General features: G+C 53.0%; 1 protein-coding gene across 1 annotated transcript in view; it reads left to right on the top strand.

The window, feature by feature from the left end:
• The window catches only part of PML (PML nuclear body scaffold), a 44,722-nt gene extending 35,737 nt beyond the window's left edge, over positions 1–8,985 (top strand). Inside the window, 3 exon segments of the mRNA XM_022579998.3 lie at positions 3,311–3,461; positions 4,518–5,254; positions 5,256–8,985. Of these exon segments, the coding sequence (XP_022435706.2) occupies positions 3,311–3,461; positions 4,518–5,254; positions 5,256–5,303 (936 nt within the window). The 3' untranslated portion in view covers positions 5,304–8,985.
• The last annotated feature ends 8,230 nt before the right edge of the window (positions 8,986–17,215 follow it).

Genomic DNA, 17,215 nt, shown 5'->3' with positions numbered 1-17,215 from the left:
ATCGCTGGGATATGATCCAGGTGTGGAGGGGAAATACTGGCTCTTCCCAGATAAACCTCCTAGACTTCTGGAAGGTGATGTCAACCCAGCTGCTTCCTATGAGCACCTTGGAATGGCCATTACACCTGCTGTGTTGAGTTGGGATGTGATTGATCTGCTAAGTTGACTGTGATGAAGATAAGTGAAATAGAGCTCATGAACCTGATCGCCTGTGTGTCCTAGTTGCCTGTGTATCCCGAAAAAAAATCCCAGATCCCACGTGGCTCGGTCTGAACACAGTTTTGCAGTCAAAGAAACACAGTCCATTAACCAAGTGTCCAGTATTTACTCACATCTTTCAAAGACTATTGCAGGGGATCCAACTCACACCTCACAGCAGCGCTCCTTAAATCCTCCACCACTTCACTCTAGCCCCATCATGTGCCAATCCCTGGCCCCTCAAAGCCTCATCCCACTTTCCACTTAGAGTCCTCACACATGGGCTCTGGTCTCTTCCCCACTCCAGTTCCTTCTGCTGCCACTCCTTTCCCTTCCAAGCAAATCTCAGCTTTTTCCAATGAAAGGCCCTCTCCTAGATTCTTGGGTTCTGGTCTCTGCCACTCTCCCTCTCTATCCCCCGCCTCCCCATTATCCTGATTATGGAATAAGGTCGGGAAGTGGCAGTGTCGGGCTGTGGAACAGGGGCAGAAAATGAGCAGGGCCAGAAAGCCATCCTTCACTGGAGCCTCTTATGTGCTGATTCTGTTAAGTCTGGGTCTTTAAAAAAAAAGTCTTTTTTAATTGTGTCAGTACTTCCCAGCTGTACTGCTGGGATTTAAGGCAGGGAGGGGGAATTCCCTTTACACCTGGCTGGAGCTCAGTGGGAGGCATTCCAGTGAGACCAGTCCCATGGGGTAGCCAGACTTTATGGAAGTTCCCAAGGACTTCCCAGAGGAATCTGGGAGGAAAAGGAGTCACGGCTGGAAGATTCAGCCCTCCCTCCCTCGACAACTCAGCGGAAAGGGGTGTCCTTTTATGAAGGGAGCCAGCAGGTCTTCAGTAAGTTCAGGACGAAGGATATTTCCATGACTATAAAAGAGAAAATGACCCCAGGACCATGGGAGGCTCTTAAAAAATGAGGTTCTCATGGCTATCATAAATGACCCTGGTATAAAGATGGGGGAGTTAGCTCAAGGATGCAGCTGTGCTGCTTGCCAGGGAGCTCAACCCTTGGAGGAGAATATCTGAAGAGAAGACTCTGGCCCTACAGCCTGAAGAGACAGTACCAGAAGACAGATGGAAGCACCCTGGGCCACTGCAAGGGCTTCTGCAGTTTAGAGCAAAGAGAAGAAGGAAGAAGGGAAAGCCCAGCGTACTGTGTCAGTGGGTGGCAGAGAGGACTTGGCCAAGGGGACAGCTCTTCAGCCGAAGCCCAGGGGAGGCCATAGCAAGGGGAGTCCAGCTCTTTCCACCAGCCCAAGTGTGAGAGCACCCCAGCCTTGTGATCAGAACAGGCACTGGAAGATTGGAGATAGAAAACAACTTGATTCTCCCATGGGGGAAGAAGGCGGCGTCTCCTGTCTACAGGCTAGCAACTTTAAGGAAGACTCCTGGAGAAGGCTCCTCATAGGGAGGCAAGGGAGCCGTGACAGCGAGACAGAGACTCAGAGCAAGACAGGCCAAATGGATGTATGGTCAAATCGAGAATACAGATATGCAAGGCATATCTTTTGTCAAATTAGGGCCTCAGGTATAAAGTCCCAGAACTCACAGGCTGCTGTAAGAAACACCAGCTCTAGATGGACTCGTAGTGAATGTCTGTTTCTATCAGTGACTAGGAGGAAGTTGGTGAGCCTGGGGTAGGGCTGTGAAAGGCAAATACAGATCAGCCCCTCTCAGGAAGCACATTTTAATTGTGATTAGTAAAGACTTTGCTCTTGGCTGAAGTTTTGGTAAGACAAATGTTTCACCTGGAGGGTGGAAGGGCCTAAGAAAGTATGCTAATTCTGCCCCAGACCAGGGACGTTAGCCAGAGGCCAGAGTTCAGGGAGGCCTCAGATGGCCCCACGTGAGGCTGACTCCACCAGCCACCAGGGACAGTCCCTAAGGGGGAACGATGGAGGCTTTCTCTGGACTCTGTCCCAGCAGTGCCCCCAGCTGGCCCTGTGACATTGGCCATGTCCCTCCCAGTGTCTGGTTAGTGTCCACAGGTGGCATTCACAGGAGGTTCTGAGCAGGCCACCAAAGACTGAACGTCTGGCTTTGGCAGGTGTGCAAATGATAAGCAATTAACTCTACATTATGAAAGACTCCACCTCTCTCTTTAGTTCCAGCCCCGGGGTTTAAACTCTTATAGCCAGAGCTCTTCCCCAGCCCCAAGGCCTTTCAACAGTGTTCTTGCCTTGGCGCGGGAGAGAACAGACCCTCAGGTGCCAGCCTGGAGGAGGCCTGGCCTCCGGCTTCCCTAAGCACCGTCTCCTGGACGCCAAACCTGGGGAGTCTTCTCTCTACTGTTCTCACAGCCAGGCTCTGTGTGTCCCCCTAGATGTGGCTGGCGTCCCAGAGGCCCAGCAGCGCTCCCCTCTCCTTTGTGCAGGACACTGGGACCTCAGCTCGCTTGGGGGACAGGAAAAGCCAGGTACCTTGTCCCTTCCAGAGAAACACCTGAGGTTCGAGATGAGCCTCCTTCCCCCCCCGTCCCAGGTTTATGATGTTTGTTCTGAGTCTGCTCAGAGAGACGACGTCAGGAGCAGACACGTCGGGCCCTGCCAGCCTCGGCCCTGGCACCTTCCCTAATCCTCCACACCCAGCCCTGCTCGCACATGCACACACTCACCCACAAAGTATCACACTTTCACACACACTTGTGTCAACACAGGTCCACAGCCCCACACCCCTCGTGCATACCCCTTTCGCACACACACTTGTGTCAACACAGGTCCACAATCCCACACCCCTCGTGCACACCCAGATGCACACACACACGATATTTGCATTCATTCCCACACATTTTTCACGCACACTCACGCTCACGTGATCTCATCCTACTCACGCACTAACGCACATGTCCTGGTTCACAAGCACAACCCTCACACGTGCACGTTCACATCCATTCATGCGCTCACTTGGAGACCCATCTTCCCTTTCCCAGTAACATGCCCTCCCTCAGGTGCACACAGATGCCCCCACCATACCCATGTGCTTGAGTCCCCCCGCCACACTCATGCACGCACAAGCATGCACACCTGCTCACGGGCGCAGGCTCACATCGTCACTGCACTCCCTCTCGCCCCCCGCAGACCCCTGACCTGTTGGTTTTTCTGTGTTGCAGTCCTCCCGAGAGCTGGCCGACAGCAGCGGCGAGTCCAGTGACCTCCAGCTGGAGGGCCCCACATCCCTTGGGGTCCTGGACAAGAGCCTTGAGGACTCCCGAGCAGAAGACAGGCCCCTGGTTTTCTTTGACCTCAAGATTGACAATGAAAGTGGGTTCTCCAATGACCACCCCCCACCCCTTTCTAGCTTAGTCCCTGAGTTCCCAGGATAAGTGCAGACAGAGCCATCTGCGAGTCCGGGAGAGCCCTGAGCTCTGGCCGATGGCTGCAGCCAGAGAGTGGGCAGAGCATTGGGCCTCCCAGGTATTTGAACTTGGTTCTTTGAATGAGGACATCTGCTTTGACCAGTGCCTAAAGGCTTAAGGCAAGAGCCTCCAGGGGTTCCCGCCCACCCCACCCCCATCTTAGGGAGCCTTGGGAACACGCTTCTAAACAGAAGCACGATGTGAAAGTCGCTGCTGTGAGACCAGCAGTCCAAGCAGAGCCTTAGGCCATGACTGCACATTTCTGAATACAGGGCCCATTCGTTCCACGGTAGCTGCATGGGGAGGCCAGCAGAGCCAAGGTCCCAGAGAAGTATGACCCCTTCTCCCTCAACTCCACAGTGCTTGCCCTGGCCCTGCAGAAGGCCAGGCCCTGTCCTGCGGCCTGGACTCAATGTGGTGCCAGCCCAGGCAGACGGAAGCAGCAGGTGTTTCCATAGGACAGAGGAGCAGTTTGCAGACCTCACTGGAAGATTCTGGGCCATGCTTTGCATGGAGTGGACTGGGCAGGTGTGCTGTCTGACCCAGTGCTCTGACAGCTGAGGGCCTTAGCTATGTGACTGATGGGATTGGAGGCCAGGGGAAAGGGAGTGGAGGGCTAGGCAGAGGCAGCGAGGGGTCTCGAGTGCAGGTGGGGGGAGGCTGGCAGAAGACAGACAGGAGGGGCCTGGAGTGAAAGCGTTTGGTGAGCTCGGGAAGGTGGCAGGGCAGGAGGGAGCTGGACTCCCAGCAGGGGAGCAAGGGGGCGGGGCGTGGAGGGCAGCCCCGCCTCCCCTTCCGAGCCAGGGTCAGAGCTGCACGTGAGGCTGATGTTTGCTTCCTGCCAGCAGGCCCCAAGGTGGGGTCTCTGGATGGGGGGATCGGCAGCCCTAGAGGACCCCCTGCTCCCGGTGGTACCTCGCGGTGCCCTTGGGGCCTCACGCTGCCCTTCTCTCCTGCCCAGCCCAGAAGATTAGCCAGCTGGCAGCCGTGAACCAGGAGAGCCAGTTCCGCGTGATCATCCAGCCCGAGGCCTTCAACATCTACTCCAAGGCCGTCTCCCTGGAGGTGGGGCTGCAGCACTTCCTGTGCTTCCTGGGCAGCATGCGCCGGCCCATCCTGGCCTGCTATAAGCTGTGGGGGCCCGGCCTCCCCAACTTCTTCCAGGCCCTGGAGAACATGAACAAGCTGGGGGAGTTCCAGAACGCCATCTCAGGCTTCCTGGCCACCCTGCCCCTCATCCGGGAGTGCGTGCCCGGGGCCAGCAGCTTCAAACTCAAGAGTCTGGCCAAGACCTACCTGGCGAGAAACATGAGTGAACGCAGCGCCCTGGCAGCCGTGCTGACCATGCGTGACCTGTGCCGCCTCCTCGAGGTGTCCCCGGGCCCCCAGCTGGCCCCGCACGTCCACTCCTTCAGCAGCCTGCAGTGCTTTGCGTCCCTGCAGCCCCTGGTGCGGGCGGCTGTCCTGCCCCGGGCTGAGGCCCGCCTGCTGGCCCTCCACCTGGTCAGCTTCAAGGAGCTGCTGACCGCACACCGCCATGACCCGCAGGGGGGCCTGAAGAAGTACAACCGCTTCCTGAGCCTACAGACCCACTCGTTGCCCGCAAGCCAGCCTGCACTCAACCTGCAGGCTCTGGGCACCTACTTCGAAGGCCTGCTGGAAGGGCCGGCCTCAGCGGGGGCAGAAGGCATTGCTACCCCCTCTGGCTGGCCATAGCTTGGCAGAAAGGGCTTCCCAGCAGAGCTGAGAGGAAGGGATGACTGGCTCAGACCCTTCTGGGGACAGAGAGGGATGGGATCCCTGAGCCAGGCCCTGCCCATCACAGCATTCCCAGGTCCTGGTCCCCAGTTCTCCTTTGTCATTTGGTCCAGAATCAGTTTCCTTCTCTGGGACCAAATTCCTCTTCTCTAAAAATCCCACAGAGAAGGTTCCAAGGCCAAGCAGCCACCTGCCAAGCAGCCACCGCACGGATCCCTGTGCGGCCCTGGGAGCACGGGAAAGTTAGCTCACCAGACCCCTGGCCCCTCTCCTCCAGGTGCCAGAACCAGGGAGGCCCCTGGTGAAGAAGGCCTGGCCGCTGGGCTCTCGAAGTGGCCCCCGTATTGCCCCAGCCACCCGATTCCCACTCCCAAGGGTGTCCTTGCCGCTCCTCCCTGACCCCTGGCCGTGGTCCCAGGGGGGACCTTCTGACAGCACCCACAGACACTGCCTGCAACACCAGTGGTCCCACGGGTACATAAGTGCCTTTCAAACCAAACCACCCCTTAGGGATTTGGGTTCTCCTAGCTTTTGCCTGCCCGGAGGACAGCTCTGTTCACCTCCCCTCTGGAGTATTTTCACCCACAAAGGGCCTCCTCTCAGCAGAGACAGGGGCTGCTGCTCCATGCCTGTCCGTGCTTCCAGACTGTGACCCTTCCAAGCCTGCTTCCCTCCTCCTGCCCACACAGATGCCTCCCCTTAGTCGAGGCTTTGCCCTTCACGTTCTCTGCACTGTCCCCGGCCCCCAGCCCTCCTGAGGTGTGTCCTCCAACCCAGCGCCGCTTTCAGTGGACTCCAGGGACCCACAGCATTGGAATCTCCCAGCAAGCTGCTTTAGTGCATTCTCCAGACAATTCTGATGCCTGCCAAGTTTCAGAACCATTGCTCTGATAGACTGCTCCTCCAGGGAGAAGCAGAGAAGGTCCTGGCCCTGGCCCTGACTGTGTACATTGAGTGGAACCCAGGGAAGGGCCCCTTCCTGAGCCCGCACATCCCCACCTATAAAATGGGCTGGTTAGCCAGCATGGTCCTAGAGCTCGCATCCAGCTCTGCCATTCTGGGGTTTTAGGAATGGACAGCAGGCCTCTGAGGCAATGGTCAAGGAGGTTTTCATTCTTGAACCCTTGGTCCCAGCCCTAAGCTAAGGTCCCCAACCTTGTGGCCACACTAGAGGTCAGCAGCAGAACACAGGCAGGTCAGGCCAGTCTCGTCTGACTAGCAGAACCACTGTTCCTTCCCCTCTGCCCCTCTCCCATCCCTCTTCCTTGGCCCCCTGATACTGGGATGCCTCCATGGCTTCAGCTTTCACGTGGGTGAAGGCTTTGCACCCACACCCCTGCCCCCATCCAGCGGGGGGCCCCTGAAGACCCACTGAGGGATCACACAGGAACGTGCCGCCACGTTGAGAGTGCTGGCTCTAACAGTGAACTCTGATGCATTTCAAATAAGATTCCGATTTAAAGTAGGCGCTGGCTCTGAAGCTCAGTAAAACAGGCTGGTGGGTGAGGGGAGGAGGGGGCTGGAGCCTCAGTCTGGCTGTGATGACCATCTTGGCAACAGCAAGGCAGCGCTTGGACCACTCCTCACAGCATCTTCCCCTCAGCCCCACCTCGGGACTGAGCCTGCCAAGCCCAGCCTCACAATGCTTTCTACCTTCAGATGGAGTTGATCACAGGTTTTACAGCAAAGGGCTGTTCTGCCCTCTCTCCACTGTCACAGCCTCTAATAAAGATGTGAATCGTCAAAGCCTGATGCACCAATCACAAACTCTGCTCAACCCACCCCAGGAGCCACTGAGCAGCCTCTTGCCTGGCGAAGGGGCACTTGCTGGCATAGCTGTTCTTTGTGGGGTGTCTTTCAGGACTTAGCAGAGCTGAGAGGCCCTTGTTGCTCAGGTATGGGCCTCAAGGATAAGAAACCCCATTCCAAGTGGGCAGACCAGGGTGGGCCTGTCTGGGATCATGTCCAAAGCGGGGAGCCACCTGGAGGGAAAGAAGCACCAACTTCAAGAATTACCCCCTAGAGGGAGTCAGGGACCAGAGACCAGGGTCTGTAGGAACTTTACCTCTGCTGGAAAATCCTGTACCCTGGTTGTCACAGATGGAGTTCTCATTAGTGCCTGCAGGGATTCCCCTGGCACAGGCAGTGTAGGAATTAGCAGCCCCCCTGGCCTGGGTGACGAGCCAGGTAATGTGATTTGAGCAGTGCCACTGCCCTTAGCCCCACCTACCTGTCCCAGGTGCCCAAATTCCAGTGCTGGAGTTTTAGCGTCTAATTGCAAATCCAAATATGTCTCTTGTGCTTCATCTTTGAATTCTATCTCAGGTTTATCCATGTCAACTAACCACAAGCTTGCTGGGCTAGAAGTCAGGACGCTGAGTTTCAATCCTCACTTAGTTGCCTCTGACTCTAGTCTGGTGCATCAAACTCGTCGATGCTTAGGCTCTGACTCTGTAAAATGGTATAATATGGGTTGTTTTTACCTCATAGGATCTTGTGTGAACCAATGAGAAAATGTTTCTGAAAGTAGCCTTTTAATGTGTGAAGAACCACACAAATGTAAGATCTTATTTTACTGACAACAAAGATGACAGTGTTATTGCTTTATAAGTTATAGAAAAATAAACAGATATTGGATCTTAGCAAACAGAGGACTTCGGCTTGTCTTCAGGGGAATAAAGAACAAGATCTGGCATGGAGCAGACAACTTAGTGGGGCTGGAGGGTCCTGGGTCCCAGGGAGCCAGGAAGGAGAGCAGGGGAGTCTGCCTTGGAGTGGTTGAGCAGTAGGTGGCTTTGTGTCCCAAAAATACCCAGATGGGAGGTTTCAGCCACACAGACCTGGAGCAGACAACAGCTTTCCTGTGGCAGCCCAGCTCAGCCCTTCCCAGCCCTCCCCTACTCTCAGGCCCCTTTTTGAGGCCCAAGAGCTCAGTGAGACCCCCCAGGAAGGTCGCTTGAAAATCTGCTTTAACCTCAACCGTGCTCTTCCTTTTAACTGCACAAAACTCAGCCCCTGCTCCAGTGCTTGGCCCTGCTGTTCCCCCACCCTGCACCCTCCCCTCATCCAGCCCTGGCCGGCCCCACCTCCACCCTTATTCCTACCCTAGACTCACTCTGACCCCTAGTCCCAACCTTGACAATTCTCCATAATTCAGAGTTGACCCTTCACCCTACGCCTCCCGCAGGCCCCGCCCCCCCCCCCCGCTCCCCCCTCCACCTCCTCTGACCTTAGGCTTGTCTCCACCTCACACCCCGGCTGCCCTGTGCCTAGAGGAAGGGGTCCTTTCTCACCTCTCTTCAGTCCTCACAATTAAGGGAACTACACAGCTAGTGACATGAAATGTCAAGTCAGAGAGAGTCCTACCTTGTGGATCCTGCCCAGATGGAAGGGGAGCTGAGCTAGAGCAGCTCCCAGACTCACCAGCAGAGGGCGCTGCAGCCCCACAGGACCTGGTGTCGAGGCTGCTGTTCCCCGCGGATGGCGAGGGGTGTGGTGTCAGATAAAGGCTCTGGGTAGCAGCAGTCTTTTTCAAAGTGCCACGCATACTTCCGGTGGTGTGGGAGATATCTTTAGGTAGATGGTGCATGGAGAAACATTTTTAACGTGTATTTGTATTTATTTTATTTATATTTATAATATAAATATATTTGTATTTATTTTAACATCTATTAGATGTATTTATTATTTGTATTTATTTTAACATCTATTAGAAAAAATAGAGCCAGCCTATCAACACCGTGATTTCTGGAACATGGTTGCTCAGAATGACGCTAAAATGGGATTCTTTACAGGTCTAATTTAAAGACAAATATGAAGTAACTACAAGCTCAGAAGGAACACAGGTATAGCAAAACTTGTGACTGTGGAAGTGGGGGACTTAATTTTGGGAAATACTGGGTTACCAGGGGCATTCGAGTGAGAATTAGAGCTAAGGTTAGGGCCCACATTGGAACCGGAATAAGATGGGGTGGGGTTAGGAGTTGGGGTGAGGCCTAAGGTTAAGATTTGGGGTTATATCAAATTTAGGGTCATATTTGGTCATTAAGGTTAGGAACTGAGTTAGGAATTTAATTAGGAATGGAGTTAGATAGGGAGTTCCCTGGTGGCCTAATGGTTAGGATTCGGTGCCATCACTGCTGTGGCCTGGGTTCAATCCCTGGTCGGGGAACTAACTGAGATCCTGCAAGCTTCGTGGCATGGCCAAAATATATATTTAAAAAAAAAAAAAAAAAAGGAATGGAGTTAGAGTCACTCTTCAAGATACAGGTGTCACTTTAGTAACAGAAAAGTCCATGAAACTGTGGACAGATGGGCAGGAGCTTCTGAGGAGGACCCCCTAATACAGAGCCTCAAGCGTAGTCAGACTCCCTCCCTATCCTCTTCTAGAAGCATCCATCAGGGGTTCCTCCCGAGCTCACTGAACCCTGGAGAGAGCACAATGACCCATCCCATCCAGGTGTGAAAGCCTCCTGGACAACCAGGTGAATAAAGCTCCCAGCTAACACGACTGAAAGATAACTACGTGCTGGACACTCTTTTCTCATTCAGCACAGCTAACCTCATTTAGTCTCCCCAGACACCCTATGCGGTTACATCGTCATCCTCGTTCTGTCCAGGACATGGGATGGGGGTTAGGGCAGGAAGGTGGAGTACCTTGCTCTAGGTCATTCAACTTGAATGTGGCAGAGTTGGGATTTGCCCCACAGGGAGACTGTGCCTACCTTGGAGCCCTCTGTGGGCCACACTGCCCGACGAGTTGCCATGCATTTGGGGGGGGGGGGTTTCCACCCTCTCCTTCCCGTGCCCTCCAGGTCTGTTGATCTCACATGATGCAGGGCCCAGCAAACTCACACCCCAACCTTCTGGCCCCAGTGTCCCAGAATTTGAACTTATCCTAATTCTATTTTTTTCTTTAAGGACTGTGCTTCTCCAACGTTTTTGCCCATTACTGCCCCCCCTGAGGAGCCTTTTTAGACAAATTTTTTCCTAGTCATGACTCCCCCAATGAAAGTTTAGTACTGTGATTCCTTAGGATTTTCTATATACAAGATTAGGTCATCTGCAAATAGAGATCATTTTGCTTCTTCCTTACACAGATGTACTGTATATCTGTTTATGTTCTGTGGTCCTTTGGAGGGTCAGAAACCACTGGAATATCTAAGGTTGTTAGTGCCCTCTCCACCCTGGACCAATTTTCATCCTCTCTGGGGCAATGTCCCCGTTGAGAATGCATGATTTAGGGTAAAAGCCTATCCCCAGTTATAATGCAAGTACGAAGTGTCATGGTAGGTGTTAGCCCCTCCATGTGGCTCAGTTCACAGGTCACGGTGAGGTGAGAATAGGCTACAGGGAGCTGGGAGGGAACGTGGGCAAAGGTCTCTGAAGACATGCTTCCCCGGGGTGGCCTTGGTCCTGGACTCAGTCTCAGGCCCAGGTCCAGGATGAGCCTGGGGACAGGGAGGGACGGGGTCAGCACCATCACTTATTTTTGTCTCGGAAACCAGGTGTCAGCTCCAAACCTTTTGGACCTGAATAAAGCAAATGCCTGTGGGGACTCTACTGAGAGAAGGATCAAGAATTTCAACTGACTCCCCCTCTCGAAAAACAAAACAAAAAGTTTGAAAATCTCTACCCACTCCTACAAAATGCATTTGCTGCCAACACAGGGAAAAATTCCTTCATTCTTGGCTCAAGGAACTTCCTTAAACTCAGCCCAGAAGAATTCTTTAAAGACCAGCTGCCTGGACTTTGCTAAAGTCAGTTTATAAATATTATAAATATCCCAAACTTGATAGCCAAGCAGATTACAAAAGCTAGCTAGCAAACCACAGAAATTTTCCAGAAAGTTATCCAGCCAAACCAGTGTGATGGGAAATATTGTGAAATCCTGTGTCGCTTGTCTGATTGTCTAAAACTGAGCTCTTTGTGCAGACCAAATTCAGAGGGCCCGGGGGTAGAATTTACCCGAGGGCTGACACTCTCCTGGAGTTCTACAGCCATAAAGCCCTGGCTTGACACCACAGTGGACTGATTCTAGAGTAAATCAGACCAACCAAAGAGGAGGCAGTGGGTAGGTGAGGCTGGGCCCACGGTGGTGGTGCCCTCGTAGAGTCTGCTTGGGGTGGGCAAGGATGCCGAGTAGTAGTTAGGACGTGGGCTTTGGAGGGACCTGGTTCAAATCCCAGCTCTGCTGTGTGACCTTGAACAAACTACTTAGACTCTGTGGTCTCATAGGCAAACTGGGGGTGACAATACATACTTAGAAAATTGTGAAGATTAAATGAGATACACAAAGCACTAAAATTTGTGAATTGGCAATCCTCAATAAAAAAAATAACTCTATACATCCAACGCCACAGAGAAGGAATTTGCTGACTCCTGGAAAGCACTGCAGCCTTCTCCCCTCATCTCCTCCCTCCCCTCCCTCCCTTCTGGTTCCAGTCCATTTAGGATTTGGGCAACTCTGTCCCTAAATCCTTCTCCTGGTGCCTCTGTCCCCATCTCTCCAAACCTCCTCCACTGTTTCCTCTACCCCGACGGGGTAGGGGTCACCCTACAGGCTGGAGGGATTTACGGTCCCCTCCCTCCTCAGCCCCGACCTGGGTACCAGACACAGCCATCTACAAGCAGGTCACTTTCTGGCAGCACCAACAAAGATGTGGGTTGAACAGAGGAGGTCCTGGGAGAAGCAAATAAACACATCAGGTTTCCAGCTGGGTCTGGAGATAAGGGCTGGGGGGAGGGGTGGGGATGGGGAGACAGGCTGATGTATCTCAGGCGCTGCACCGGTTCACCCTTCCCAGCCTATCCATGCTGGTTTTGCAGGCGGCAGGAAAGCCTATTGGGGGAACTTCAAAGAGGACATTGCAGAGAACTGCGGGGGGGTTGGGGGAGGCTGTCCCTCCTGGGGATGAATTTGGGTAGGGTTAGGCCTGATGAGGGAGAATGTGACAGATCTGAGCTACTGTCCCAGCTGACCAGTGGGGAGGGATTGTTAGCGCCAAGGCACAGAAGAGGAAACTGGAACCAAGAAGGGAGAGAAGCTTTTCCAAAAGTCTCACAGGAAGTCAGTGGAAAAGCCCCCAACCCCTGATCTCCTGCTCTGGATCCCCTTACACTGAACTCTGCCTGGTTGTTACCAAGATGTGGCCATTAGAACTGGATTTGCCCGGGTGCAGATTGAAGGCACGTCTGCATCGGGCCAAGACCCACCCTAGGCGGGGCTCTCCTTCCTCCAAACCTCTGCCCCAGCTGGCGGCCTGGCTGGGGAGCAGCGTGCTGCGATTAGGGCTGCTCCAATCCAGGGCACAACCTCGTCCCTCCCAGACATGTGCATGGCTCTGCTTCTGGTGCCCACGAGCCCTGGAGGAGGACTGCAGTGGGCTAATACAAGAGACCTGAAGTAGGGGCACCCGTCCCACGCCAGAAACAGCTGCCCTCTGCCATTGGAGAGGCCACATCTCCAGAGAGTCTCAAGGGCTTCCTAACCAGCAAGATCAGCGATGGCCACTGAGGTCAGCTTGCCTTTGACCAGACTGCCCTGGGGAGGGCATCTCAGAGAAGCTGAGTGCTGGGGGCATTTCCCGGCCCTACCTGCTCTGTGACCTCCCTCTTGGCCTGTCTTCTCTCCAATAAAGCGGAGGGGTAGGGAGAGAAGACCTCCAGGCCCTGAGCTCTGATGTTCTGCAACTCTGGACAACTCCCTGTCTGTCCTTTGTCTAAGACAAGTGTAGGTTTCAGAGAGTCCTTCCGGCTTTGGCCCCAGGTGACCTGATGGAGGAGATGGAGCCTGTCCAAGGGACGCTAGCCTTTCAGAAGCCCCAAGGTTCACGCACACAGCATGTCTGAACATGTTGGGAGATGCGGGAGCCTGTAAGCTCTCTTAGGGCAGAGACATTCTCTGCCTGGTTCACAGCGGCACCCAGGCCAATCAGGGCACCTGGTAACATGGGTTGGGGGGGTTGGGGGGTGGTACTGAATTACTATTTGTGGAATGAATGGCGTAGCAGACCTGTTTCTGCATGCCCATCCCTCTGCTTCTGTGTGCTTTACTTCTGACAGCTCATACCTGTGACTTTCTTCCGAGGCCTGTCCTTCAGCTACTGGAACTGATTGCCTACAGGCACAGAGAGAGGGAAATGCCTGGAAGTTTCCATCCCCGAGGGCAGCCCCTATCGAATGTCCGGTTGCTGTGCGTCTGTGGAAGCCAAGCTTCCCTACCTAAATCAGGGCAAACTGAGGTGTGATTATGCCTAGAGCTTCCTGGGGTCAGGCCGAGACTGCCTGAAATCACACCCTGGCTTGGCTTCCTCCCCTTCCGTGGCTTCCCTTTTCCCTTGCTGGTTTCTGCTAAAGCATTTCCTTAATAGATCACTGGTGGGTGAATCCTTGTCTCAGCTCTGCTTCTGGGAAACCACATCCAAAAACAAATGAAAAGCCTGGTGACAGCAAGAGACTGAAGATATCCAGGAGGAAATTCAATTTAGTCCATGCCGCCATGTGCCCCCATGGGCTTTGATGGGGACGGTGGATGCAGAGACCTTGGGTGACCCTCCAAGAGCTCTGAGTCTGAGGGATGGAGGAAGAGATTCCCTGGGCCCTGCCCTTGTGGGCTCTGCTGGGGACCACACTGGGTTGCGGGGAGGGAGTCTCTGACTACATATTTATTATGACCTCTCTCCATGTCCTCTGATGGCACCAGGCAATGGACAGTCGAGGGCCCCAGAACAGAGAGGAGTGGCCTCAACTTCTGGAAGAGTTGTGTCTCCCTTCTGCATCACGCCCCCCCATACCCCACCCCAGCAGCCAGGGAGCTCCTGGCAGCTTTGGCCTTTCTTCCTGGGCCTACACACCAGGCTCCTGAAACATTCATTGGTCAGATTTCATCTCTAATCACATCACCTGCTCTGCCCACCCCACCCCACCCCCCACTCCTACTATGCGAAGGAAGGGTTTTGTAGCAGGACTCCCCCTACCCACAGAGTTGTGCGTAGCAGTTTGGGGAAGGGGGGTGGTTAGCTCCTGGGCCCAGGTGTGCTGATGGTCTCAAGAGATGAGGCAGGCTGCAGTGTGGTGGGGAAAACAAAGAAACTGCCCAGGGGCATGAGGAGGAGGGTAACCGGTGATCCCCAGACTTTCTGAAGACCTCCTCCTGCAGGAAGCCCTGGCAGACGCTCCCTAGAGGCCCCAATTCAACCTGCAAACCTGCTTCTCAAGCCACAGCACCCCAGGACAGCAGCCCTGGAAGGGCCCCAGAGCACATCTAGCCCATTCTTCTACCTTCGCAATGGTAGAGACTTAGAATGAGAGAGGCCAAGGGGTTGCTTAAGATCACGCAGCAAATTTGTGAAGCTGGCACCTTTGTGCTGTCTCTGCATTCTTCATAAGACCAGTAGAATTCTTCCTCCTGTTTTCCACCTCGACAGTAACGTGCCTCTCTCCTCTGCCATGCGACCCGGTGACATGTTCAGGATGTGAAGTCATGTAGGAACATCTTTGAATTCAGAAAAGTCTCCTGTTCATAAATATCCAACTAACGACTGAAACTTCCACTGCTCCCAAAATAGCTTTGGATCCCAGCACAGGCATTTCCAAGAACAGATTTTTATCCTTTCAAGAATTCTATGAAAGCAGAGAATCATTTGTATGTCTACCCAAAAGAGCTCCCTGATCCTGGTCACACATGGAGCCCTGACCCTCGTCACGGACTGTGGCCATAGACTGATCTAACTTCCAGGTAAGGGGGTATCTACTACAGTTCATTATAATTATGTCACTCTCAATTCATTTTGATACAATGTTAGATTACTCTGATCCTGCAACTCCCCAACCTCTATTTCAAGGGGATTTCTTTCTTGTAGTGAACCTGGGGATTGACTCCTCAACATCCATTTCAGGACTAGATGATTACTCTAAGCCAATCAATTCCACCCCCTTTGCCAGTGATTGGCTCAAAGATGGGGAGTCCTACGCCAATATGTATCAAGAAGACCTCAGGAGAGGTGATGGCTTCTGGAAAGGGAATGGAGTCTCTCTCTTCCACTAATCTACTACTGATAAGCATGTTACTCCAGCTGCCGCTGAAGCCCTCCAATGACACCGAGGGACATGAGTCTCAAGTTGAAGCCCTGTTAAAGGAGAGGAGAGAGACAGAAAGAACCCGAGCCTGCCGATGTCATTGAGCTACTGAATCAACCAGCCCTGGAGCCGCCAGCCTGGCTTCCTGCTTGTGAGATCATACACTTAATAGTTTAAAACACTGAGATAGGAATTTTGTTATCTGCAGATGGAAGCATCATAAATAATTCCCTGACCTCCCTTCCCCTGCTTCCCCCTGCCATGGAGGGGCTGGCTGCCCAGGACTCCCACTCTGGGGGAACCAGTCCTGCCTGGGCTGGGTAGAATAGCTAAGCACGTTGCCCAGGCAGGAGTGTTGCCTCTTCCAGGCAGGAGTTCCCCATCTTTGGTGAGACAAGCACAGAGCCAGATAATTACATGAGATGCCACTGGAAGAGCTGTCGTTAATTTTGATGGCAATAAAGAGGCTTGCCAGGAAGTTAAGCTAATTTCATGAAAGCACTGGGAGGAAGGTCATGAACTGGATCCCAGCTTATTAATAATGTGGAGCTTCATTTGAACCATTCAGGAAATTCCTCCCAGTTGCCTCCAGCAAACTGCCACAGGTTGCTACTCTCCTCGGAAATCAACAGTCTTCCCATATGCAGATGTGGAGTTTTCTGTTTTTCCCTAGAAAATAATTAAAGTTACAGAGCCCAATAAATACTCAAACAGATTGCGGTTTTAATTAAAAACCTTTCTCCAAGCCTGCAGCTGCAGGTCTCTCTTCCCAAAGAGGCACACTGGTGACAGCTGCAAACATCAGAATCTGGGTTTAAGTATCTGAGACTAGAGATCTTTACAAATCATAATAGTAATTCTGATTTTTACCTATGCCATGGTGTGTGGGAGGTGTAGGGGGGCGTGAAGAGAGATATTTGGGGGAAGGGCCAAGGTCTTTCCCCCTACTGGGGAAGAAGGACACAAGCATGTAGGAGCAGGTTCAGCAGAACATCTCATCATACCTGTACCCAATGCTGCAAGGTAATAATGATGGCTAATTCTAGCTATTGTTGAAAAAAATAAAAGCTCATTTCTGAGCACTACCTAAGCACCAGGTACTAGGTGCTTTGCATGCATTGACTCATTTAATCCTCAAGCAACCCAATAAAATGGGTATTCTCATTTATACCCCTTCCCCACCCCCAGGCACAGAGAGGTTAAGTAACTTGGCCAAGGTCACACAGTGAGTACATGGTGGAGCCTCATGCTAGAACCTTCCCTCTTAACCACTATGTAGCATGTGTATGAGGGAAAGGAGAGATGGAAGTTGGCAGGGGTTGGGGGGGGTGTTTATAAACCGGGACTCCAGAAGCTGAAAGGTGGGGAGCTGTGTGTTTAGGAGATTCTGGCTGGAGGGCAGGTGGGAAGGGTCTGCTGAGTAGGCTGCGATGCTGGGGATCTGTGATGCCATCCTGGGTCCCGGCTTCCTTACTCTCAGGGGCTCTCCCTCATTCATTAAATCACCCACCTGGCACGTTAAATACAAGGGCATGTACAGCTCTGAGCACAGGTGCAACTGAATCGTCTGCACAGTGTTACATGTCCTAAACCTTTAATCAAACATCTATTACTTCCAACTTCGCAGTTTTCTATTCCCCTCTTAGAGATTGAAAAAGATTTTCCTTTTCGGATCTCGGGCATTTTATAAGTCCCTGGCAAAGTCAGAAGACTTAAGGACTACCTTCTAGGCCTGTGTACTGGACTCAAAGAGAAAGCACTCACGCCGCACAGGGAAGGTTGGGGAGGAGTACAGGACGGTTTCGTCCCAGGAGAACTAAA

The sequence above is a fragment of the Delphinapterus leucas genome, chromosome 2 (genome assembly GCF_059928025.1).
Source record: "Delphinapterus leucas isolate spDelLeu-1000000601 "Yukka" chromosome 2, BTC_Dleu_Yukka2, whole genome shotgun sequence".
NCBI classification, from domain to species: domain Eukaryota; kingdom Metazoa; phylum Chordata; class Mammalia; order Artiodactyla; family Monodontidae; genus Delphinapterus; species Delphinapterus leucas.
This window is presented reverse-complemented; position numbering and strand designations above follow the sequence as displayed.